Here is a 27,132-nt window from a genome sequence, read left to right on the forward strand (position 1 = left end):
ACCGCAACGAAGAGTAGCCCCCACTCGCCGTAACTAGAGAAAGCCCGCACGCAGCAACGAAGACCCAACACAGCCCCCCAAATAAAAATAAATAAATTTATTAAAAAAAGAATGAAATTCTGCTATATGCTACCATATGAATGAACTTTGAAAACACTATGCTAAATGAAATAATTCAGACATAAAAGGACAAGGATTGTATGATTCCACTTATTTGAAATATCAAGAATAGGCAAATTCATAGAAACAGAAAGTAGATGAAAAGTTACCAGGGGTTGTAGGGAGGGGGCAATGGAGAGTTATTGCTTAACAGTTACAGAGTTCTGTTTGGGATGATGAAAAGTTTTGGAAATAGTGGATACTGTTGCCCAACACTGTATATATAATTAATGCCATTGAACTGTACACTTAAAAATGGATATAATGGCAACTTTTGTTATATTTTACCATGATTTTTTGAAAATTCAGTTAATAAAATGAAAAAAAAATCACTGAAAACTACTAATCACTGCTAACTTTTATTTTGTATTCAAGGACACAGTTAACCAGGAGAAGAGGGTTCTTTGCTCTGTCAAATAAATATATTTAAAAGCTAGCAAACATCAGAGCAGATTTAAGTGTCAAGTCTTAAGAGACTGGGGAAAAATTACTAATAGTTATTTACAGTTATACAAAGTTAACATATTGCAAGGGAAACATAATATAAATATATTCAAAGGTTTCATTTCCAATACTTGACATTTCAAATTTTGAAAACATTAAAATTATTGTCAAACAAAACTCAGACCACATTAGCAATGATTTAAAAAAGGGAGCAATTTAATCATTATAATACAGAGTGCTTTAAGAAGTTTTTAAACGTGTAAAAGAAAGAACAGTTTAGTGCATTAAATCGTTACTGTCTTTACATTGCTTCTCTTAAAAAAAGTTAACAGTAGTATGAAAAAGCCACCCACAAAGCCAGCTGTTTGAATGAAGAAATAAGCTAAATTGCAGCATTTTGGAATTACTAATAAAGCTATAGTTAAAAAATGAAAAGTTTATAAAAATGAAAGCAGCATGCATAGTCAAGGCTTTTTCATAACATTTTCATTAGATGACAAACATTTAGGTAAAAACAAGAGCTTAATATTTATTATTCATTAAATTAGATAAAATAAACTGGCCAAGCCCACTACATCTGGTTATTCAGAAAAACATTTTAAAATCCAAAGCTAATGAAACTGAACATTTCTTCTATGAAGAAAGCACATTTTGAAAAATGGTCCTGTAGTCACAAAGGAAAGGGTCCTTCTCAACACGAATGAACAGCACCGGTCTTTACAAAGTTTGAGTTAGGAGGAACTTTCAGTCTCCTGAAATGGCAAGAGTTAACAGTGAACACTGCCATGTTCGTAAGTGAGAAGCTAAGTTTTACCTCATTCTGATCAGTTCAGAATTTTTTTCTTTATTCATTGAAGTTGTTACACAAAGTAGAATTTCACCAAAAGATAATTCTTGAAAATTCTGATCTGTCACCTGTACAAAATTTCTGATTTCTATACGATTGTAAGAAAACACTAAGTTAATATTTACTACATGGTTCTTTTTCACATTTTTGGTACAATATTTATTTCAGAGTTTCACCCTATCCAAATTCTTATGCCAGTTTCTTTCCCTTCTTCAGTACTGATTATGTTCGGTTTAAGAAAAAGCTAATTCAATTTCTAATGAAAAAAAGTAACAGAGTATTACAAGTAGTAATAGTGGTATCCATGAATGTGTTCAATGAAAGATCCAATCATTAAGCGCCAATGATACCACAAAACCTTCTTGCTCCAATATGTCCACAGCCTGTTTTTCACTTACGCTGAAATTACATAAACCCACGCACAACTCCTTAATCTTAGTGCAGGGCCTGAGAAATGAGACATAGAAATAAATCAGATTTTTCTTTTTCCTGCTTCAAACAAGTTTTACTCTGTAAAATGTTTGGTCACTCAAAGCTATAATCTTAATCATATATCAAAGAATACAGGCAATAAGGCCCATCTTACGAGACATACAGTATTAAGCTGAACAGAATATGAGGACAAGCTCTAGTGGTCATTAAACCCCCTCAGAAAGTCTAAGAATCAGAATGTCTCCATCATATCAGAATAAAAATGCACTTCATTGAAATGTGACTGCTTACAAGTTGTTTTAATTAGTGTCCTGTGTGCGCTGCAGGACTCCTGCCGTCTGCAGCAGTTTAACTTTGACACAACATTGAGTCCCACTGTTTTTGGGTATTGGATTCTATTTTTTGAGATTGTGTATGCCCCCAAACATTTTCAGTGTCATCAAAGATTGAGCCCATTCACAGTAAACCAGACATCTGGAGTTGAAGAATTGATTCTCCTCCAACGTTTTAGGCAGCTATAAAAGAAAAACATAATAAAAAACTAAAATTTTAAAGATAACCATATTTTAACATTTACCACTTTTAGAAACAAAAACGATTAAAATACATCCTCTGTATTCGCTTATTAATCCTGAGATCACTTGCCATATGTATCTTGTGTAATGCAGATTTTGTGTGCAACTCCAGTGTATATGTTCTGCATATACCAGATTTGCTTATAGACATTTTTTACCTACATGTAATAATTTATAAAAAAAATATTAGTTGGAAGTATATATTTCATTGTATTCATAATAGACTATGAAATCTAAAGACTTTTATATATGGGGCTAGCTTGTGCAAAAGACATATGTGTTTATCACTTTTTTGCAGTAACTGTTTTGGAAAGGTTTTAGTTACTTTTTTTTTTTGGTAAATTAAACCGTATCTAAATGAAGAAGTAACTGTTTAGAGGAAATTTATGGTGAATCCTTTTATAAGATGAAAAATTATTTTGTTAAGCCAGTGGTAACTTGGTAATTAATGGGTTTTATAATTTTAGACTTTTGCATATTTTAAAATTAGAGCATGCCAATATAGGTACCACAAAAGCACATGTATAACATATACGATACAATTTTTTAAAAACCATGCATGGCTTTGTGTGAATTTTCTGACCCTAGTGTCCATTAACGTATTGATATATAACTTAAGAATTACCCACACAAACTTAAAGTAAGGTCAAACTAAGCTGTACAACAAAGTTCACATTATTTTTAGAATGAGATTACAACTTCCTCCAAAATCACTGCAGAGCTTACTACTACAACAACGACAACAATTCACTGCAGCAACAAATTTGTTGATTCAGTCTTGGCCGAGTGCACATTCTTGTGTTTAGCAACAACAACAAAAAAGCCTGTAAAAAAATATTTTCTGCATCTGGGTCAGAAGAAAGCCTGTCCTGAAGATTTCTGACATAAGGAGATGGAGGGCTGCGTTTCAGGATAAAGCCGTACAAGACTGTTTAACTTCTTGTGACTCACAAGGATACATTATGCTCTATAACCTGGAGTGAGATTCATTCTAAAATAGGTGCATTTTTAGTCTCATCTGTTTTTCTGCCTGAAAAAAAAAAACTGTTAATGAAAAGAATATCTGGAAAAAAAGAATATCTTGCTTACTGCCAAGCAATAAGAATAGTGCCTGGTACATATTAAGCTCTCTATAAATAATTGTTAAAACAAAATAAATAAAACCAGGGAGGAAGGCATGGGGGAATTAAAGAAATTCTGTGTAGAATAAGAGAGCATAAAAGTAGCAGATGGGGTAAGGATGCAAAAAGCTATGGAAGTAAGTATAATAAATATGCTCACATGATGAGGGTCTAAGCCTCTTTTCCTCCCCTGCTGTTTCAGAACACTGCAGTGATTTCTGACAACAAGGTGCTTTTGGACTGATGGACAGATACAAACACTTCATGACAATTGCACTGTTTTTAAAAAAAGTACAGTCTTATCCTAGAACACTCTAAAACAGAGAGTAGAAAAGAAGCAAACTATGCTACTGAATTCCAAAAGTATTAAGAATTCAAGTTCTAACTCCAAATCAGGTATCTGGATTTGCAACTACAGTGAAATTTTAATTAATCCAATCTATAAAAGAATTAAGAGTTAAGGAACAGGCCAAACCTTTCAAATTTAAAGCATATATACTTGCACTTTTATGCCTACAGAGAGATATTTTTAACTTAATAATGTGTTTCTGCTGGTAGCAGGTTTGTTTTATATCAAATAAGGAAAAGACATTTTAGGCAATTGAGTTAATTTAATATAAAATCTGTTATTTACCACTGATCCCTAAAACAGAAATAATTTATATCACAGTTTTCAAAGACAGATGCCACCTAAGCAAACATGAATTTATATATTGCTTAAAACAGACCTTTGGCTTTTAATAGAAAAAAATTGAATAATTTTAATACTTAAAGCATTTTAAACTCTATTTAAAAATCTAATAGTTTGGGGGGCAATACAATGAATAAAGAAAGAGAGATAGCCATTTTCACCTAGTTTCCTAAAACTGAGCAATCTTCACCCCTGTGGTAAGTCTTTCCTTCGGTATACTTTTCCCCTTCTTTTTAGTTTTCGTTTTTGAATTCTTTCCTTAAACAGGCAAAAAATGAAGCTTTAGTGAAGGAGGGTTGCAAGAAATACATTTTAGTTATCTTTAGTATGTGTGAATCCCCAACCCGCCCACCAGTCTTCCTTCTTCGAGAATAGGTAACTTTCCCTTAAAACAAAGTAAAGAACATTTCACATAAAAAATAATTAAGGCAACATTAAACTCTACATAATAAACATAACCATCACAAGAATCAGACTACACATGATAATCGTATCTCTTGGCTATACTCATGGCACCTAGTCCTCTTATGAGGCATAAGAGAAACTATTTTAGAAAAAATCCGTCAAAAGTGACGATGACAAATACGAGGTGACTGTGCTAAATGTATGTGGTTGGTGAATGCACACGCAGCTTAACAACTTACATTTCAGTCATCTGATTTAGAAAGCTTCCGCTTCACATGTCGTGGGGGTTCCCAAGTGTCACTGTCATCTGTTTCTTCTTCATCCTCTTCCTGATCATCAATAACTTCATCTTCCTCCTCATTTTCCTCAAATAATTCTATACCTAACTCTGATCTTCTCTGTCTTTCAGCAAACCATTCTCTGACCTGCTCGTAGCCCATATGTGATTTGTTAACAAGTTCATCAAGGTCTTGCTCATTAAGAAATTTGTGCTTCAGGTAATAATCCTTAAGTATTGCAGTTCCAGTTTTAAATTTGATGAGGGACGGCCCCCTGTCCCAGTTGTTCATTCTCTTGCTTCCTCTGGGCCGCCCGCGAGGTCTTCCTCTTCCCCTTCCTTTGGGTCTCCCTCTCCCCCTTTTTCTAAGAGAAGACAGACCGTTCATACTGCTTGAATTGGCGCTTTGATAGTAGTAGTACCATTTTAAGTTTCCATTTTTCCAAGCATAACGGGTGTCCCCAAACCAACTAACTATGTCTGTTCTAGCAAGCCCACTTTCTTCAGCCAACTTGTCATACTCTTCTGGCGACGGCCACTGTGTTCGGACAAATGCGCTTTTAAGCATGTGCAACTGCTCGGGTGTTTTTTTACATATTTTGCCCGTACTCCCTGACTTAGGTGCACTAGACTCATCTCCAGGAGAAGTTTCTCCAGTTTCTTCTTTGGAACTACCTGCATTGCCTTCCTCTATTTCTCCTTTCTCTTCCTTTAAAGCTTTTGATTTCTTCTTCTCTGTAAACCAAGCATCAATTTCCCTTCTGGTAAGTTTGGTTTGCGCTCTTAACCTATTTAATTCTTCTTCTGTAAGTACGGAGCTGTTGAGAAAACTTGCCTGTAGGGCACGAAGCTGCTCTGCCGTCTTCTCTTTAAACTTTTGGGGAGTAAAGTCTGGAAAAGGATTCCAGGATTGTTTCTGCTGTGAAGTAACAACAGTTGGGGATTCCGTGGTTTCATCACTGGAGTCTATGATAATAGTGGCGGAGGAATCATTGTTGAGATGTAAGCACTGATTACTCTTTGAATTTCTCTGGTTGTACCTTGTGTCACTAAACCATTTTTTAATCTCTCCTTTTGTCAGCCCTGTGATTTTCATAAGTCTGATAATTTCGGAATCATGGGGAAACTGATTCTTTAGGTAGCTAACTTTTAATTCTGCCAGTTGCTCTTTAGTCTTTTTTGCCCGAACGCCGAACGCATCAGGGTTCGCCACTGCAGTCTCATTTTTTACAAGCTGAGAGGATGGGGCTCCTGCTGCTGCTGGCTTGGTCTCTGCAGTAGGCTGAGCGGCTGGGAGCTGACTTTTCTGTGCGTTTGTTTGATTTGGAACCCCTGCCACTGTCAAGGCTATAGGTGCTGCTACTGGCAAGGTATTCGTGCCAGCCACTTGGGTAAGGACCAGTCCTGGCTGGCCAACTATTTGGCATGTCTGTAAGATGGATGGTAAACCATTACTCCCTGTGGAAATGTGGGTGGGGATGACAGTTATGGTCTGAGGTACAGTGTGGACTGTTCCGTTGAATTGTTTTCTTCTCGCCTCCTCTACTTCCTCGGGAGTCCAGCTAACACCATGTTTTAGACGTTGGGCTGAAAACCATATCTTGATCTGTTCCTCCGTATATTTTGCTTGGGCAGAAAGAACAGTAATTTCTGACATTGTTGGATAAGGGAATTTGTTGTAGGTGTTAAGCAAAAGGGGGTTGTTATCCAATGCAGCATTGTAGGTAGGAATGCTATTAACAGGGATGAGGACTTTGGGAATCAAATTGGAATTCTGCTGAGCTGATACAGCAGTGATAACCTGTGCTAACCCAGGAAGAACTGCTGCCGGGGTCACAACTGTGCTGGCAGTATTTGGATGTATTCTGTTTACAATGGAAGTACTTGTATTCGATTCAGAAGCTGAAGAACTTGGATTTTCCACAGTTCCTTCACGGTCTGGTTTGATTTCATTCTCTTTCTCTTCTGGAACGTCCTCAACTGAATTATGATGAACTGTAATCCGTTTGTTCTCCACTTTATTTTTCATCATTTTCATGATAGGAGTTTTACTGATAGATATTCCCGAAGAAGAAACTTCTGTCGATTCAGCTTGCTCTGAATTCTCCTCTTTAACAAAACTACCATCAAAAGTCAGATCATTTATTGTTTGTTCAAAGATTGTCTGGTTATTTCGTTTCACCATAGTCAACTTGAAATTTTCTTCTCCCGGGTGATATTTCAGATTATGCTCGGAAAGTGCATCATACCTTTTGGTAAGAAAATTGCATTCGACACAAACATAGGATGAATTTAGCACTACATTGGGATGTTCTGAATCCACATGAAAAGTAAACATATTTAGATCTGGAGTTTGAAAAGTACAATATTTACATTCATAGCCACCTTCAACTTTTTTATTTTGCTGATTGTCAGAGTCTACGGATTCATGAACTTCTTCATCACTTGAGATACTCTCTGCTCTGGTGTTTTCTACAGGTGTAAGTACAGGAGGACCTTCATCCAAATCTGATATCAGCTCGAGGTCTGGATCCTGTTCACTGGCAAGGACCATGCAGGGTGTTGTGGATTTTCGCCTGCTTGCCATTCTGATGTTATGGGGGAAATCTCAGTGGTGATTAAAAAGCATTGGGGCTTAAAACTGTTCAGTATTCTTCATTTGAAAACAATGGCTTTTGGTTCTTCAAGTCTGTCTTTGTGCTCAACAAGTCTCATTAGCAGCTTTTTCATGGTGCTATCAAGTAAAGAGCTTATGGTTGGCAAATAAAATACTGCTGAACTGCTGAAATTTTTGAAGCACAACTCCAATCACCTACATTAAGATAAATTAAAAAATGTTTTTAAATGAGTGATTATGATCTATTAAGCAAATTACAGTTATATTTCACTTACATGAAGTTGTTGGAGAGCTCAGTTATAAAGATGTAGAATAAGACCAGACCAGGAAAAAAGTCCTCTAAGGGTCAAAATAGATGTCTCCAAGCCAACTCACCTTAGGTCATGTACTGTACCTCATGGGTCAGCCCACGGGCTTGTTTATTTGGATTTTTCAGCTAGCCAGCTATACATTGGAAGGGAAGGGGGAAAAAGAGTCTGCTTCGGCAGGCATACTAATATCAGTGTGAAATGGTAATCTGTTAACAGGGGAGGAACTTTAAAACTATAAAAGCAGCCACAGATACTCAAGACTATGACCACTAAGTGTATAAGAAATTCAATCCATCAGTTATGCCCGCTTCTTCCTCCTGGTCTGTCTTATCCCCAAAGCATGCCCAAGTATGGCAAAAGAAACAAAGGCAGAATATAAATGATCAAAGTTTCAGAAACATTATCTTAATCATTCTCCACAATGCTATCAAAATTGGTAAAACATATCTAATCATGTCAGTCTCCTGACTTCAAGCTTATGATGGGTCCCCAGTGCTGAAAGAATGAAGTTCAAACTCCTTAAGCCACATGTAGTTCTCTTCACATCCTGGCTGCAACCTCAATTTCCTACCATCTCCTATTTCTTTATGTTTTAGGCACAGAGCAAAAACGATTGCTATTCTAAGGACTCTCAGTGCAGGCCATTCCTTGTGCCAGGACACTTGTTTGTGCGCTGGGTGTGATGACCTCTCTATAAATCTGCCTGATAGATCACCTTCTCCCCTTAGCTCGGCCCAACCTCCCCGGCTTATTTTCTAGTCTAGAACTTACCATATTGTACCAGAGGAATGTTACACTTCTGTCCCGAAACCTCCAGTTTCCTTATTCATTTTTTCCTTCTTTTTTAAAGTAATAGCTTTTTTGAGACATAGCAAAGCTCCTGAAACTCTGGATGGAGGCAACTTCCTTTATGTCTTCAATCTAAGCTCTCCCAGCTGAGCTATCTTGGCTGACTTCTCATACATTTCTATATCTCCTTTTGCATACAGAAGCCTGGAAGTAGAGACTCACTAAATGCTTATTAACCTGAACTAGGGAGTTCCCTGGTGGTCTAGTGGTTAGGTTGCAGCGCTTTCACTGTTGTGCCCCGGGGTTCAATCCCTGGTTGGGGAACTAAGATCCACCCCCCCCCCAACACACACACACACAAAAAACTACTTCCAACCTGAACTAGAATGAATAGGAAAAGAGTCCTGTAAAATTCAAAATGCCCTAAGGGCATCACCATGGAAAAACGTAGCTGAAATTCACAAGAATGACCTTGAATCATCAAGAAAAAGTGAGTTATGTTCATACAAATACATTTTAATACTTTTGCACCCAAAATAGTTAAAATACAATTTTCATGCTAAATCAAAGTTGGCGTGCTTCTAAATTCTAAACCAAATGAAAATGAATACAGTAAGTGGTATCACTTATTTTGTACCACGAATTGGAACTATTTTCATTTACTAGCATAATCCTTGTCCTAGCTGAACTGAGGAGAAAAAGTTTATTTCAAAGATTATAGCAAAACTAGGTCTCCATGACTCAGTAAAGGGAGAAACATTTTTAGGAAACAGAGCTGTCCAAAGAGAGAATGTCCTGCCTTTGAAGGTGGTAAGATCCTCCTCACTGGGATTATTCAAATATATACTACATATCCATTTGATGGATCCAAGCAACAGGTGGAAAGTTGGACCAAAAGTCAGACTAAATGTCCTGATTTCCCATATTACAAAATAAAGAGCATCAGCTTAGTAATAATAATGGCATCAACAATCCAAACCCCACTCTCAAAAGTGTTAGTGTTCTTTTTTTTCTATAAAAAATCTTTGGGGATTCCCTGGTGGCGCAGTGGTTGAGAGTTCGCCTGCCGATGCAGGAGACATGGGTTCGATCCCTGGTCCGGGAAGATCCCACATGCCGCGGAGCGGCTGGGCCCATGAGCCATGGCCACTGGGCCTGCACGTCCGGAGCCTGTGCTCCGCGGTGGGAGAGGCCACAACGGTGAGAGGCCCACGTACCGCAAAAAAAAAAAAAAATTTTTTGATTTCTAAGGGAACATAAAGAAATCACTGAAATTTAAAATGATTTCTTAACTAAATGTTATAAACTAAGATAATACCATCTCTCCTACTCAGTTCAATAAGGAACACCACTGTTTTTATCATTTTTTCCTCATTAGAAACAGGGAATTCCTCAAATAAGACTTTAAGCAGAACAGTAACCAATGAGCAGCACCCACATTTTTAACAGTGAAGGAGAATTGCTGAAAGGCAGGGGAGTAAGCTATTTTGTGACTGTTATTCTCATAGAATCTTAGATTATATTTAGTTAGGGTATATTAACAGCCAGAAGTCAAAGATAGAGGGGTTTTTCTTGAAACTACATTTCCTGAAAATGGTGGTTTTCAAACTTTTTGTTGTAAGCAGGACAGCCCTTTCTTCAAACAAAATTCTATGAGAAGCCTAAGTGCAAAACTGATTAAAGAATATAGCCACTGGTCGGAGAAGTATAGAAGCTAAACTACTTCCTGACCCCATCCCACGGACCCCACAATCCCTACTTCCACCTCTGATGGGTTCTGAGATGTGTCTGAAGTCTTTGCCTTAAAAATGTAAATACTGGGGCTTCCCTGGTGGCGCAGTGGTTGAGAGTCCGCCTGCCGATGCAGGGGACACGGGTTCGTGCCCCGGTCCGGGAAGATGCCACGTGCCGCGGAGCGGCTGGGCCCGTGAGCCATGGCCGCTGAGCCTGCGCGTCCGGAGCCTGTGCTCCGCAACGGGAGAGGCCACAACAGTGAGGGGCCCGCGTACCGCAAAAAAAAAAAAAAAAAAACGTAAATACTTTCATCAAAAATCCTCAGCTTGCCAGTGCTAAGTGAAATGTGAAAGCTAAAGTGAATTTAATGTGTACTTTCAGGTTGTTTCACTCTAAAAGGCAGGACTGGAGCGCCCAGGAGTAGAACAGAGTAACCCATACTAATAAAAAGATACAGAAGAGAAACCTGAGGAGCTCAGATCCCTTTATTATTCTGGTTCTCTAGCTCTTGGGTTAAACTTCTTACTTTTTATCCTATCTAGTATAAAAATAGGAACATGCTACGAAATTATTACTTTTATTTCTTTTCCTTATAGTTCACTAGCTCAGGATGGTCAGTTTGTAAGAACTGAAACAGATATAAAATTTTAAAACCTTAATTATTTTTTTGCTAAAGTCATGAAAATTACAAAATATTCATGTATTATTATCTAATGATATATACACACAATTGTGCTTTTTCCTTTGAAAGCACTGGTCTTTGAAAGGAATTTGAAAATTCTAAATTATAAATTAAATTTATTTAAATTAAATATTTTAACTTAAATGTATAATTTGAAAATTATAATTAAATTTAAATAAGCTACTTAAAAGAAAGGCTTAAGGGCTACCCTGGTGGCGCAGTGGTTGAGAGTCCGCCTGCCGATGCAGGGGACACGGGTTTGTGCCTCGGTCTGGGAAGATCCCACATGCCGCGGGGCGGCTGGGCTCGTAAGCCATGGCCACTGAGCCTGCGCGTCCGGAGCCTGTGCTCCGCAACGGGAGAGGCCACAACAGTGAGAGGCCCGCGTACCGCAAAAAAAAAAAAAAGAAAGGCTTAAAAAAAAATCTTTAGTAATGCAAAAGACTAAAAATCTGATTATTTTGAGTAGCCTAGGTTGCCTCAACCTGGATTACTTCTATACTCAACTACATAGACCTGAGAAATACTCTTTCCTCTTCACTTCTAAAACTGTTTGCTCACATTTTGCTAACAAAACCAGCGTCAATATATTATTTAACATATTTCCAAAGGGAGACTAAGAGTTTCCAAAAGAGCCTCAAGATTTGGTCCAATGGCTCAATTCTATTATTATGATATAACCTAAAAATAAATCAAAGCACAAACAAGGGCATCCTCGTGGTCCTTATTATAAAGTCATGTTCTGGGGGGTAAGCAGGGACCTCAGCACAACCGTCCCTTTTTTTTTTTTTCTTTTTTACCAGTACGCGGGCCTCTCACTGCTGTGGCCTCTCCCGTTGTGGAGCACAGGCTCCGGACGCGCAGGCTCAGCGGCCATGGCTCACGGGCCCAGCCGCTCCGCGGCATGTGGGATCTTCCCGGACCGGGGCACGAACCCGTGTCCCCTGCATCGGCAGGCGGACTCTCAACCACTGCGCCACCAGGGAAGCCCAATCGTCCCATTTTTTTATGGAAGAAGAAACCCAGGCCCAGGGGGATAAGTTCACAGAGGCTTTGTGGTGTAGGGTAAAACCACAGGTTTTAGAGTCTCCTCTGTCACTTAGTAGTTAGGTGACTGGAAAAGTTACCCAATATCAACGTCATATCAACCTCAGTTTTCTCACCTATAAAACCAAAATTCTTCAGTTCAACAAATCCACTGAACAACTATTTGTTGAAGGTCAACCACGTGCCAGGCACTGTGTTGGGCACTTGGATTACAGCAGTGACCAGGACAGATCATCTCTGGTCTGCCAGATTCTAGTAGTTGAGCAGGGAAAACAGGCAGTAAACAATTACTTAGACTAACTATGATCAACGCAATGAGAGAGGAAGTATCGGGAACTATATAAGCACACTACAGGAGGCTTCTAGAAAAGAAGCAGAGAAGGCTGCCCTGGAGAAAATAAGAATACTGGTATCCTACCTCAGAGGCTGATCAAATAAAAATGCTTCACACACTCTGATACACAGCAGGTGCCTAACTAATGCTTTTTCCCCCAGTCCCTGAAAAATTCTTTTTGGAATAAATAAATACCATTTATTTACTATTATTCTCTTTCTTTCTATCTCTCAAGCAACATAATCAGCTGACAAGTTGATAATAATGATCATAATCAGCACACAAGTTGAACGAAAAAGCAAAAGGGGTTAAAAATACAGAATAAGAATTTCCATGGTGTGGTTTCAATTCATCTCCTTTCATCATTACAGTGCAGTGGAGCTGAAACAGGAAAACTGCCATATAGAAATTTCTATTAGCTGACAGGCATCTCATCCTCCCTGTGAAAGTCAACTCAAAAAAGCTTAAAATCAATTTGCAGAAGCTTGCACTATTTACCTATAAAAGAGGGTTAGAGTTTAGTTGCACAACTGAGGAGCTAGGTGGCTTTGCAGTTAAAACATAATTAAAGTGAAGTCTGCCAATAAAAGAAAAAATCATGCTCTAAATGCATCCAGCACTGTAAATATAATTATATTTGAATGCTATTTTCAGTTACTCTTTGAGTAGAGAAATACATTAAAAAAATAAATGATCAAATCCATTACACTGCCATTAAAAATGATATTCAGGGCTTCCCTGGTGGCGCAGTGGTTGAGAGTCCGCCTGCCGATGCAGAGGACATGGGTTCGTGCCCCGGTCCGGGAAGATCCCACGTGCCGCGGAGTGGCTGGGCCCGTGAGCCATGGCCACTGCGCCTGCGCGTCCAGAGCCTGTGCTCCGCAACGGGAGAGGCCACAGCAGGGAGAGGCCCGCGTACCGCAAAAAAAAAAAAAAAAAAAAAAAAAAAAGATATTCAAAAAAGTAATTAAGGAATATGGTAAAGTATCCATTTACTGTTAAATTTTTAAAAATCAGAACAAAATTTGTATATTGATTATAAAATAACTATGGGAAAATATGTATGCATGTGGACAAAGACTAGAGAGAACATAAAAAATGAAATTTTCACGTGAGATTATGGTGAAATTTTTTTATGTGTGGTATTTACAAGTTTTCTTTAATATTGTTATGATATTGCTTTACTGTAAATACAACAAACAATAGTTTCAAGGCCTTAAAACTGCAAATAGACTAAAATATTTCTATGGTCATTTGTATCAAGCTGGAAACAAAGTTTACTTTCTATTTTTAAAGCAAAAACATGTGCTACATAAAGGTTTTTTCAGGAGGAAGAAGAATCTGATTGTGTACAGCATTCAGGGGTATTCCAGATGTCTTTGGGGACTGCTGCCCCACGGTAGAGAAGTCAGACTGGTTCTAAGAGCCCGCAAGACCACACATAATCTCCAGGGTGTAGATATAGGCCAAGCCAATTTCCATGGTTCTACCTGCGCACTGGTTCTTCTCCGGAGGGTAGGATGCTCCTTAATCAATTCATGATTCTTAACTCATGAAAATAATTACATGAAATTTTCTCTGCAGAAAAGCATTTAGTGAAGGCAAAATTTATTTCATCACAGAATAAAAATCTGGAGCAGTTCTAAGAGTAGTTCTTCTTACATGGCTCTCCACTATATTCTCAGGGCCAAACAGCGCCTATTAAGACTCCAATAATATTTGCTGGGGAAAAAACAAGCTTTAAAATATATGTGTATTGTGTATTATAACCTACATTCTACTTCATTAAGCACTCATTTATAGAGGAGCTACAAAGAACAGCTGTGCTCGCTTTACAGTACTTTCACTGGTAAAATCCTTACTAATAAAATTACCTTAGTCCCTAGAATACGAAAACATGCTCAAATATAAAACACTCTATTTATTAAAACACAGCAATGGATATTCAACAAATATTTACCAATATCTATAATTCTACCATAACAAATCAGTTTTATGTGTGAATAGTGTATATCTAAATTTGTAGACTATATAAAAATGAAACAAGGATGATAAATTCATTCAAAGAATTAGTCCTGCAGTAGAATTCAGAAGAAAAGGCACAGTTCTTATAAAGATAGCAAATGCAAATTTGAACTTAGAATCATTATTTCTCTATAAGAGAAAACTATATTTTAATGATATTCTATATTTTTAAAGAGATTTAAAAACAGGTTCTCAATGTAATACACTATAAAAAGTTAGTGAATTGTTTCAAATTCTATGCTTAGTGCTAAAAAAAAAGTTTAAAAAATTTTATAACTAAGTAGGTCCATAGCTACACTGAATTTCCAAGCCTCTATTTTTCAGACTGGCTTGTACTTTAAATTAAATGATTAACAGTTTATTGGCCTAGTTAGCCACAAAGGCATGTTATTTTGGTAAGATTTTATGCGAATAAAAACAAACTTTGTTTTTAGGCCAATTCTGGGTCAAATAAGAACATTTAGAAGATAACTATGATTTTTAAGTACTGTGTTAGTTTTGACCAAGTACCAACTAAGTAAAACTGTTCTTAGGACAACTAAAATATACAAACTAAGAATCCTTTGAAATGTGTATTTATACCTATCCTGAGAACTCTTAGGACTCTGTATTCTGTTTAGTTTCACTTCTCCCTCTCTGAGTCAGAGTTCTGTTTAGCCAGCTGAAAATACTTATTTTTACATGTTTGTATTCAAACTAAAAGTTACAAATCCACCAAAATCACAGAATGCCTGAAATAACAGTAGGAACAAAGAATAATGGACTCAAATTAAAACAAATGCTATCTACCATGTTTTTTCAAAAAAAAAGTGTCCAAGAGGATACTTTTTTTAATTACAAAATTTTTCTTTGGTCTTTACAAACTTGAGGCATTTTTCAAAGCTAAAATATAAAAATATTTAGAAACAAGAGTCAAGTTCTCAAAAAAAAATTAAATGAGCGATTTGTCAACCCAAATTTGTACCCACAACAAACGTTTGTAAAAATTACTGTAACCTAGAATTATTACCTAAGAGATAAGTCTCAAGAAAATTGCCAAAATGGTCTCAAAATAATAAAAATTCAAGTATCAAGGTGAATACAGACGGGAGTGAATGTGATCCAAGTAACAGCATCTAAGAAACTGTGGCCAAAGATTATCTAATTTCAGAAGATCCCTTTGCTAATGCTAATTAAGGCTTAAAGGGTTAGAAACTCTATCCTCTCTACCTGTTTTTTTTTTCTACCCGAGAAAGCCAACTTTAACGCTGCTAAAGATTAAAAGAAGAATCTAAGCTAGACAGATTTCTCCTGGTAAGCTCTGACCCCAGATTTGAGGAGTGAAATGTCTTTTTGAATGGTCTCTAGGACACTAACATCCTGGTGTTCTACCTTCTGCTGGCATGTAGGTCGGTATGTAACATAATGAGAGTGATATACAAACTAGCCCTATAATGAAATCTCCTGTCTTTATTATTCAAGTTTGTGAATATGATCCAAAAGTAATTTTCGGCTGAAAATAATTTTCCCCTACTTTTCTCAAGGAAGCGTATTAAATCTTTCACAGACAATCTAACACAAGAATGCTATTCTTGATTCTAAGTGAGATTATCATTGAAAGGCTGAAAAGCCATTCATCTGTCCATTATCTTCCCCATTTATAAAATAAAGTAACTGTTACCTGTTTCACTCAGGATATAATCATTCAATTTTTAAAAATACTTTGAAGGGGGCTTCCCTGGTGGCGTAGTGGTTAAGAATCCGCCTGCCAATGCAGGGGACACGGGTTCAGGCCCTGGTCCAGGAAGATCCCACATGCCGCAGAGCAACTAAGCCTGTGCGCAACAACTACTGAGCCTGCACTCTAGAGCCCACAAGCCACAACTACTGAGCCTGCGTGCTACAACTACTGAAGCCCGCGCGCCTACAGCCTGTGCTCTGCAACAAGAGAAGCCACCGCAATGAGAAGCCCACGCAGAGCAACGAAGAGTAGCCCCCGCTCGCCGCAACTAGAGAAAGCCCACGCGGAGCAACCGAGACCCAACACAGCCAAAAGTAAATAAATAAAATTAATTAATTAATTTAAAAAATACTTTGAAGGATAACAGTAATTAGTGTTGGTAATGTCAACTTGTAAGAACACAAAAAATGAAAGTGAACCACCAAATTAATGGTTATGGAATCTTTCCTAGTACTTTCTGGAATCATATACAATAACAATTGGACTAAATAAATATTTCCAACAGTATAGTATGTAATCTAATGCTTCTTATAAAAGCCAAGTTATATCAGGTAAATAAAATATAATAAGTAATTAAGTAAAAATATATTCAAATATTTAAATAGTGGTATGCCTAACCTAAATCAAAGTATTTAATTATTAATATCTTAAATGTTATAATTGTAATTATTCTTAGAGGACTGTATACTGAAAACATATTTTCAGAAGTTGTTCTTGTAAGTCTTGAAGCATTTTTCTGGATATAGGCAAAAGAACAGTAAATTTTCTAGATCAATTTCCCCACAGAAAAGGTCTCTACCCTCATGACCTTCATTTGTCTGTTTCACCACTATTACCACAGCACCTGGTACAGTGCCTGATACACAGTGGATGTCAGCAAATGTATTGAATAGATTGAAAACTCAATTCTAAATATACCACATGGATTTATTATGAAGTGTGATGCTGTTTCCTTTGAAATTAAAGCAGACAATACTTCTATATTTTTCAAGTTTGAAAGTACATTTCTTGAAAAAGAGTTAAGAATATATCTGCTGCTTTTTTAAGAAAAGCTTTTAAAACTTTAGCCAAATATAGTATCACTATATTAAGTGAGCACATTCAGTATCTGAGTTTTTACCATACCAAAACGATGAAACACATACTTGCCATAGCTTCCTTCGCATTCTGTTCTTTGACACAGAAGGGTGTCCCCTCAAATTAGGAGATGTTTAGCTCAGGCCATCATTACCAACAGGTCCAAAGTACCTATCTGCCATCTCCTACAAAAAAAGTAATATCGCTTTATTATTCTAGATACGATTCAGTCTTATTCGGAAACTTTAAGCTTATGCTTTGGCTTTGTAAAAATAAACGTAATTTTTAAAAAATTTCATTTCCTCACAGAACTTTTAAAAGAATCATTGAAATGCCAAACTCAATCTTAGTAAGAAATTCAAAACTGAAAACTACATTTCAAAATATCTTTATATTTTATAAAACAACCAAGTCACTATTGTACTATTTTCAATAAAAGTTTTCAAAAGGTGAATATATGCAGTCTATAATATGAAAGCTGAGATGAAGAAATTGGGGATTGTAAAAAATTAGTACACAAAAGTTACGATAGACAACTTAGTTAAACTAAGAGTTGGGAGGAGGTGTGTGTTTGTATGTTTACATGTAAGCCTAGTGATATTTGTACCCTAATCTACTACATATTAATTGGAATGAAGTGGATCATTAATGCTGGGGACATGCCAATACTACTTAAATAAATTAGTGGTATTCTACCCCTAAACATATGGTATATCTAATAGAATGACTGGTGGTTATTTCATTTTTGCAAGAAAGCTACTACTGAATGGTTTTTCAATCAGTGCATTGTGAAGCATTAGATGGTACAAAATCAAGCAAACTGAAAATTCTCTGAAAACTCAGATTTGTGTCTAAAAATGTTGTGGTATATTATTCACAGTTGTTAAACCAGTCAGGAAAATTAAGTAAAAACTATAATTGTTTGTCTTATTAAATAAAAGTAAATAATGCTTTTGAAGGGTTGAAGCATTTTTATAATTGTTCTTTAAGCAGAGAAACTCTGAAAACCATAGTGAATGAATATTAAGGAAGATGATTTCCCTCAGTACCTTATCCTTTGATTCCTGCTATTACTACATACAACTTTTATGAAGAAGTTTGTTAAAACTTGGCTGGGAACTTCCCTGGTGGCGCAGTGGTTAAGAATCCACCTGCCAATGCGGGGGACACGGACTCGATACCTGGTCCAGCAGGATCCCACATGCTGTGGAGCAACTAAGCCCGTGCGCCACAACTACTGAGCCTGCACTCTAGAGCCCGTGAGCCACAACTACTGAGCCCACGTGCTGCAACTACCGAAACCCGCGCGCCTAGAGCCTGTGCTCCACAACAAGAGAAGTCACCACAATGAGAAGCCCGCGCACCGCAACAAAGAGTAGCCCCAGCTTGCCGCAACTAGAGAAAGGCCGCACACAGCAACGAAGACCTAACGCAGCCAAAAGTTAAAAAAAAAAAGAAAAAAAACTTGGCTGGGCTTGGACTCTACTTGGGAGTGGGGGTTGGTGAAAAAAGAACAATCTCACTGTATTACTATGATAAGATTATTTATATCAGAAGTTTGTGAGTTCTATGAAACACCCCTTAAAACGTGTCATATATTAGTGATTCATCTTGAAGCTAAGGTCAGAGAAACTATGTGCATGTTGGGATGGGTGTTGGGGTGCATGTTGATTAATGTCTACCTGCTAGAGCCAGCCTATTCTAGCATTGCTTATGAAGAGCCCACTTAAATCGAGAAATCATGTAAATATACCAGTTCTTTAGTAAAATACTTGTAGGGTAAGTTAAAGCTTAGGCTGAATAATTACACTATTTTCATGAAAAGCAAAAGAGCATTTTCTTGGTAGACCCAGTGGAGCATCCTGTTCTGTCTGCAGCCTGGGATTCTACAATTTCATTTCCTGGTATCTCCTTGTTTGGACACTCCTTAGCCATCCATCTACAAGATGTGGACTAGAAGAGAGGATAGGAAACAGCTGTCAAAGCGGGGAGGTTATTTTCCAAAATGAATTATTAATATTATAGGAAATTGGTAACCTATTTGAATCCATTCTTAAATCACACAGTAATTGCAAGATGTTTTACTGAACCAGAGTCTCTGAGAAGAGCTGCCAAGACACGCAAAGGCACAAGGCAACTAGAGGAGCAACAAATGAGTTCCTCAGCATTTCTGGATGAAAAGCATACTTGCCTGATGTTAGTTCAGGTCCTGATACTGGGAGTACTTTAGGACACCTCTCAAATTCAAAGTATCATTTTAAAATTTAGGAATAGAGTGAACTTAGAAAATTAAATAAGTCATCTCAACCATATACATTATGTAATAAAACAGATCAGTTATTTTGGCAGTAGAGGACGGACTGGAAATAAAGATGAAGAATTTGGGTTTTGGAACCAGAGTGCATGGGTTCAAGCCCCAGCTCTGTCACTTACTCGCTGTGTGGTCCCGGATAAGCCACTTAGCCTGACTGTGCCATAGCCCCGTCATCTGTAAAATGGGGCTAATGATAGTACCTATTTAATAGGGTTGTTGTAAGTATTGAAAGAAATAACACATGTAAAGTGCTTGGACTATTTCCTGGCCCATGGTAAGTCTGCAATTAGATTTTTCTGACTCTTATTTAAGGTATTAACTAAGTTATACAACAAAGAAAGTCTTTGTTTAAATTTTGCTAAATGTTGAGAACTAGCATAGTGTTCTGGGTCAGTTATACTTCAAAAAACAAACAAACTCATAGAAAAAGAGATGAGATTTGTGGTTACTGAGGCAGGATACAGGACTGGGGGGTGGGGGAATTGGATGAAGGTGGTCAAAAGGTACAAACTTGCAGTTATAAGATAAATAAGTACTAAGGATGTACTGTACAGCACGATAAATATAATTAACACTGTTCTTTGTTATATACGAAAGTTGTCAAAAGACTAAATCCTAGGAGTTCTTATCACACACACATACAATTTGCTAAATGTTGAAACATTATAAAATATTTTAAAAGTCCACAAAACAATCCATTTTATTTTCCATTTCATACCTCTGAGCATATTAAGCAATGATAGAATAGGCTGGCTTTAGCAGGTAGACATTAATCAATCATAATTTATACCCCCCACCCCAACATGCACATAGTTTCTCTGACCTTAGCTTCAAGATAAATCACTAATATATGACACGTTTTAAGGGGTGTTTCATAGAACTCACAAACTTCTGATATAAATCTTATCATAGTAATACAGTGAGTGTTCTTTTTTTCCAACCCCACTCCCAAGTAGAGTCCAAGCCCAGCCAAGTTTTTTTTTTTTTTATTTTATTTATTTATTTATTTATTTTGGCTGCATTGGGTCTTCGTTGCTGTGCGTGGGCTCTTCTCCAGTTGCACAGAGTGGGGGCTACTCTTCGTTGCGGTGTGAGGGCTTCTCATTGCGGTGGCTTCTCTTGTTGTGAGGCACAGGCTCTAGGTCCACGGGCTTCAGTAGCTGTGGCTCGCGGGCTTAGCTGCTCCACGGCATGTGGGATCTTCCCGGACCAGGGCTCGAACCAGTGTCCCCTGCATTGGCAGGCGGATTCTTAACCACTGCGCCACCAGAGAAGCCCCCAGACAAATTTTAACAAACTTCTTTTTCATAATATCGGAAGGTAAAAGGGAATAAACTTAGTAAAGAAGAAAAACATAATTATGAGTGAAGTGCTTAGAAATATCAGAATATTCCTATGTCCCTTCATTCCTCACAACAATCAAAAAAAGAGAAAGACCTTTAGGAAGGGGAAAAAGGGAGTCAGAAGTCCTAAGGGAAATATTAAATCACTAAAATTTAATGACAAAGTTATTTTATTTTAAATGATAAATATGTATATGATATGTCTACCACTTTAATGGTTTGATTTTTTACATAAGCTTTGATAAAATGATTTTTAAAAAATCTAAATTTAAAACTGAAAACAAAAATCCTGTATAAAAAGTGGTTTACTCAGTTTTTACTCCCTTGAAAAAAGTCACTCTTAAACTGCTCATATATACTTGTTTTCCAAAGTATATCATCATATTTGTTCAGACCAAAGGTACATAAGACCATCTTTATACCTTTCAAATACATTATGGGATACTGATTATATAAACTGAAAAGATTAAGTACCCTTTAAGACCAAAACCTGGCAACCTACATAAAAATTTACATAAATATTTACTTTAAAAATTTACTGTATAGGTCTTCACTGGTGGCGCAGTGGTTGAGAGTCCGCCTGCCGATGCAGGGGACACGGATTCGTGCCCCGGTCCGGGAATATCCCACATGCCGTGGAATGGCTGGGCCCGTGAGCCATGGCCGCTGAGCCTGCGCGTCCGGAGCCTGTGCTCCGCAACGGGAGAGGCCACAACAGTGAGAGGCCCGCATACCAAAAAAAAAAAAAAAAAAAATTAAATGTATAGGGCTTCACTGGTGGCACAGTGGTTAAGAATCCACCTGCCAATGCAGGGGACATGGGTTCGAGCCCTGGTCCGGGAAGATCCTACATGCCGCAGAGCAACTAAGCCCGTGTGCCACAACTACTGAGCCTGTGCTCTAGAGCCCACGAGCCACAACTACTGAAGCCCGTGTGCCACAACTGCTGAAGCCTGCGCACCTGGAGACTGTACTCCGCAACAAGAGAAGCCACCGCAATGAGAAGCCCTCAGCAACTAGAGAAAGCCTGCACACAGCCATGGAAGACCCAACGCAGCCAATAAATAAGTAAATAAATAAATCTATATTAAAAAAAATTAACTGTATAAAACACAGATCTCCAAAATGTAAATGCAAATGTATATCCTGATTAGTAATTTAATCAGCAGCTGAGTCATGCAAATCCGGTTACTCACGGACTACAACTATTAATATATCAGAGCAACAGTATACAATCATATTAGGGAAACACTGGCTATTATTCAAAGGCTAGTGCCATAGTTTTTTTCCCCTTCAAATAAATGTAATTTAAATTACTTTTGAAATTACATAGGATGACTTAAGAGGATTTTAAGTTAGAAAAAATTTAGACATAAAAGTGAATGTGCTATACTGGCTATTACCACAAACAGTGCAATAGATATTTCTGGACACCTCCCTGAATTGACTGAATATGATATTAGATTAAAAACTAGCTTAGGCACTGAAATTTCAAAACTGTTAATATTCAAATAAATAGAGCCTTTTTTTTTTTTTTTTTTGCGGTACGCAGGCCTCTCACTGTTGTGGCCTCTCCCGTTGCGGAGCACAGGCTCCGGACGCGCAGGCTCAGCGGCCATGGCTCACGGGCCCAGCCGCTCCGCGGCATGTGAGATCTTCCCGGACCAGGGCACGAACTCGCGTCCCCTGCATCGTCAGGCAGACTTTCAACCACTGCGCCACCAGGGAAGCCCTAAATAGAGTCTTTTGAGCCCAAATCCACAATGCTGCAACGTACATAAAAAGGTTATTCCCTCAGCTACACTTGTAATCATTTTAGTAATTTTAAGAGTACTTCCATTTAAGTCCCAAATATCACATTTTTGTGCCTATTTACCATTACAAGAAGGAAAATGTATAGTATATCATAACATCACCTTTCAGTCTCAATGTGAAATATAATAACAAAAGGGAGAAAATCTCCAAAATGAGCCACCTCACCTATGCTATCAAGTTCATAAATAAAATAATTGTAAAACTTTTTTTCACATTTATTGAAAAAAAGAACTTATAACACAAGTATCATTAAAGGTGAAATAATTGCTGCATCATTCGTGAACTGTCCTCCAATCCAGTGAAATAATCAGCTCACTATAAGGGAGAGACATCTACTAATGAGCGCTCACCAGCACAGGCACATTTATGTTTTCAGCCTTAGCATATTTTCAAACCATCTGGCAGCAATGCCTTTCTGGTTCATCCAGCCTAATCTGGTCAGAATTGAATATAAAACTAGACCTACGTGCACTTTGGGGAAACCAAAGAACAGCACACATGAATAGCAATGTTCCAAACATGCAGCTCTAAACTAGTTTATACTTGAAATGTGTTTTTAAAAACATTTCTATTGAAGACGTTAAAGCTGTTTTAAAAAATACTAGAATGGTTCAAGAAATCTATATGAATCAGAGCTGTCATCAGTTACCCAAGTCTTCCTTTAATTCTTTTTTTTTTCATTTTAATCCTTATCACTAAATAAAGCATTTGAAGAGATTCTTCTACAAAAAGAGTCCTTGATAAATGAAATGCTATCAATTCTATATTGAAAGGACCCAAGGTTTGACAACTTATTTTGCACAAAATTAGTCTGCTTAGCCCTAAAATGCTTAGAGTAAGAAGGGAAAAACTAAGAGGAAAAAATATTCATGAAAGCCCTTTTTCTTTTATACCCTGTTACAGCATTATTGTTTTTGGCAGCACTCACATTTCTTTTGCTTAAAATCAAGAGTCAGAATTTCTACTTAAGAAATTTTTTTTAAAAATCTATGAGATATGCTAGGGTCAGTATCTTTGTTAACACCAAATCCTGTTCATCCTCACCACTGGCATAAAAACAAACGACTTTTTCAGGATGATTTTTCAGAAGCAAGGATAATTCACGTAGCACCATATAACACAAGTTAAAGCTTTCAGACAAAGACTGAGAAACAGTGACCAATACCGACAAATCTTAAGGTGCACTCATGTAGGTTATACACAAACATATACTCCAACCCAACAAATAGTCACTATTCCTGGGATAAAGCTGCTTCTTCCTCCCTAACTGGGAACTACTCTATTTCCCAATCCTGTGATTTTCCCTTTTTTGCTATCCTCTCACTCTCCAAGAGAATTGCTTCTTCGTTTCAAGTTACATGCAATCCCAACCTAAACACATTACAAATTCTCTATCAGTTAGTTTTCCTGACATTTTTTTCTCCCCACAAAGATTAGCCTCTTCTCATGTTTTTCTTTAGAGCTGGGGTGAGATGACAGAAAAGCCCTGTGGAATTCCCGCTCTGCCCAATCTCTTCCCCATATGCCTCCTCTATCCATCCCCTCTCCCGCTTCCTAATTCTCCTACCCGAGTCTCTCACTGAAACCTGCCAGAGAGCTGGATCCTGCGCTAACATAAGCTAAGGATATCCAACGGAACCTTTTTCTTCTCTTTATTTTATTTTTTTCTTTCTTTCTTGTATTTTTTTTTAATTTATCTTTTTTGTTTTCCTTCTTCTTCTCCAGGGTTTTGCTTTTCCCTTAGTGTTACCCACAGAGAGGTGGGGAGAGACGTATTGGAACAAAGAATTTCAAGTCCTGTTTCCTAGAACTTTGGTGTAAATACGCAGGGAAAGAGCATCCGCCAGGGCTCTTCTTTGCTGCCATTAGACCCCCTTCCTCTCACAGCTCCTTCCTAGCCCTTCATTCCCTGCAAAGACCGGGAGGTTGTTCCCTTCAGGCCCTAAGGCTTGGAGCGGTCCATGGTCAGCCTCCCTCTCTCCCTCCTGAAAGGGACGGATAACATTTACATTCTCTCTAATCAACTTCTCCCTAAGTCCCAGGGCTCCCTCAAAAGCTAATATAGTTCTTAAGGACTCAGCTCTGAGTCTTGCCCCGAAATGGGTGCCCAGCCTTACCCGAAGTGAGGTACAGCCCTTCCCCGAAGGATCTCTCCGGGCTCCAACCCCAATACCAGTGCGCTCAGCTCCAGCAAGAGAATCTCTCCTGACTCTCAGGGAGACTAAGTCCCCACGAGGCCACACGCCCGTGCAGGGCAGGGCTCCGGACCTCCCCCAGGACCCTCAACATTGCTAGGGTGTTCCATCACTGCGGCGCCTGCCCCCCTTCTAGGGAGACCCAGTCCTCACTTCCTTCAACAATCCCAAGTTGCTCAGCCCTCTCGTAGGCAGGAGGGCTGAAATTTCCCCTTACAGAGCCCACCCCAGCTCCTTCCGCGGCCGCAGAGACCCCGGGAGCGCAAAGGAGGCTCAGGGTCTGTCCCCTGGCGGCGATCCCGGCCCAGGAAAGCCGGGTCCCTGCCCCTTGGACGCCCCGCGCCCATCCGCCTGGCCACCCGCCGCGCCGAGCGCGCTAAGCTCTCCGGGGTCTCTGCCCCGGGGCCGCCCTCACCCGTCCGGCCCGCCGCGGACTCTGCGCCGCCGGTCCCCACCCGTAGCCCCGGACGCCCTGGGCCGCTGGTCGCGGAGCCCGCTCGCGCAGCTACCTGCAGGGGCCGCCGTGCCTCTCAGAGCCCCGCCGCCGCCATCTTGCATTTCAAACCGGCTGCACTCTTCAGGGAGTCAACTTTGACCTGTGAACCCTACACCCGGAACCGCTCGGCGGGTCGGCTCACGGCTTCGGAAGCTCTGCGAACTCCGCGGAGCGTAGGGAGTCGGGGGTGGGGGTGCGAGGCGAGGCGCGCGCCCCAGCAGCCGACCGGGGGCGGGAGCGGGGGTAGGGGAAGAGCCGGCCCAGGCGGCGCCCTCCCACGTGCGCGCGCGCGCGCCCTCCGCGCGCCCCCACCCCGCTCCGTGCCTGGCTCTCCACTCCCGGACCCTCCTGCTTCCCTGGGGTCCGACCCGGCCCTCTGCGGGCCTCTGCCTCACGGCGGGAGGTAGGGAACCGTCCCGCCCCTCTGTCAACAGAAGCCCCGCCCAGGTCTACGGAAGCCCCGCCTTATGTCAACAGAAGCCCCGCCTTCTCCAGGTCTCGAAGTGGCCCCGCCCCTTGCCGGTGATAGCTCCGCCCGCTACTGGCAGAAGCCTGGTCTTCACTCAGGTCAATCCAGAAGGCACCCGGCCCTCTGTTAGTTGTGGCCCTGCCCTTTGAGCGCTCCGCTTTTCTAATGTCACCGCCAGATCGTGAGAAACGCCCCTTGTCATCATAAGCCCCATTTGGCGGCAGTACGATCCAAGCCCCGCCCCTTTAGGCGGGAGACCGCCCCCACTGTCAACAGAAGCCCCGCCTTCCTGAGACCCTTCTCGATTCTACCCCGAAGCCCCACCTCCTGTCAACTGCCGTCCCGCCTCCTCTCGCCTCCTACTCCACCAAAAGCAGCCGCTCCACTCGCGGACAGCAAAAGTTCGGTTCAACTTCACTTCGAACCGCGGTGCAAGACGGAGCCGCCCTCTGCTCCCCGAAAACCTTCCTTTTCCCCCTTACGAGTCACTCTTCTGGAGGGTTTTCTCTTCAAGCTGTGTTCTTCAAATCCAGATGGCGTCAATGTGAACCAGCCCCGCAGAGGCCAGCGAAGGACCCAGGCTTTGGGGAAAATGGCCCCTTCCCACCTCTCTCCTTCCCTCTGCAGCCCCCACCCCCATCATTTTTAAAATGGAGAAAAGTACAGACCAAAGCAAAAAGAAAACGTCTCACCCTTCAAGCTACTCTGCATAGATTCACGGGCCAGGACGTGTGAGAACTCTCTGGTGCCCTGATGTTCATTCCCAGCCCCCATCCCAGTCACGGACCCTCTGTGCTTTGACAACAGCGCTCCACTGAGCCACTTGAATCCTAAAACATGCAGTTGCTTAAAGTGAAAGCCTGATGGTTGAAATCAATGTACACAAGCTTCCTTTTACTTGCATGTTTCGTGCTAGAATCCTAGAACGTGTGGAAGCAGAAGCAAGCAAAGCTTAGTCTTGTAAACGTAAGTATTCAATCCTGCCATACTCAACACCCTGTATATTACTCAACACAACAAAAATTTAACACCACTTTACTCTCCCGGAATTAAATTTATTGATAATGTAAACTATCTGCAAGAAAACACTGTAATATTCTAATAATACAAAGGTGAAATAAGCGAAAGTAATGTCTTTTAAAATACTGTATTAATATTGGGCTTCCCTGGTGGCATAGTGGTTAAGAATCTGCCTACCAATGCAGGGGGACAC

The 27,132-nt window shown here is 39.5% G+C and overlaps 1 protein-coding gene across 4 annotated transcripts; it reads right to left on the reverse strand.

Annotated features, from left to right (window-relative positions):
* Positions 1–798: 798 nt before the first annotated feature.
* ZHX1 (zinc fingers and homeoboxes 1) lies at positions 799–25,612 on the reverse strand. 4 transcript variants are annotated; one of them, XR_004480966.2, is made up of 5 exons: positions 25,464–25,612; positions 17,356–17,472; positions 4,914–7,763; positions 4,431–4,522; positions 799–2,397 (listed from the first exon to the last, which is right to left on the reverse strand). XR_004480966.2 is itself a non-coding variant. In XM_004265343.3 (4 exons), the coding sequence occupies exon 3, from the start codon at positions 7,536–7,538 to the stop codon at positions 4,917–4,919; it is 2,622 nt and encodes an 873-aa protein (XP_004265391.1). In that variant the 5' UTR covers positions 7,539–7,763; positions 17,356–17,472; positions 25,464–25,610; the 3' UTR covers positions 799–2,397; positions 4,914–4,916. The 4 variants fall into 4 exon arrangements, 1 of the variants encoding a protein (XP_004265391.1); XR_004480965.2 differs by having other exon boundaries at positions 4,431–4,527; positions 25,464–25,611; XR_007472669.1 differs by lacking the exon at positions 25,464–25,612 and adding an exon at positions 21,471–21,494 and having other exon boundaries at positions 4,431–4,527.
* Positions 25,613–27,132: the final 1,520 nt, after the last annotated feature.

Source organism: Orcinus orca, chromosome 17 (assembly GCF_937001465.1).
Source record: "Orcinus orca chromosome 17, mOrcOrc1.1, whole genome shotgun sequence".
NCBI lineage: Eukaryota > Metazoa > Chordata > Mammalia > Artiodactyla > Delphinidae > Orcinus > Orcinus orca.

What these genes read in the sequence shown, in the direction of transcription:
- ZHX1 (XM_004265343.3), bottom strand. Translation starts at nt 7,538, where the DNA reads ATGGCAAGCAGGCGAAAATCCACAACACCCTGCATGGTCCTTGCCAGT.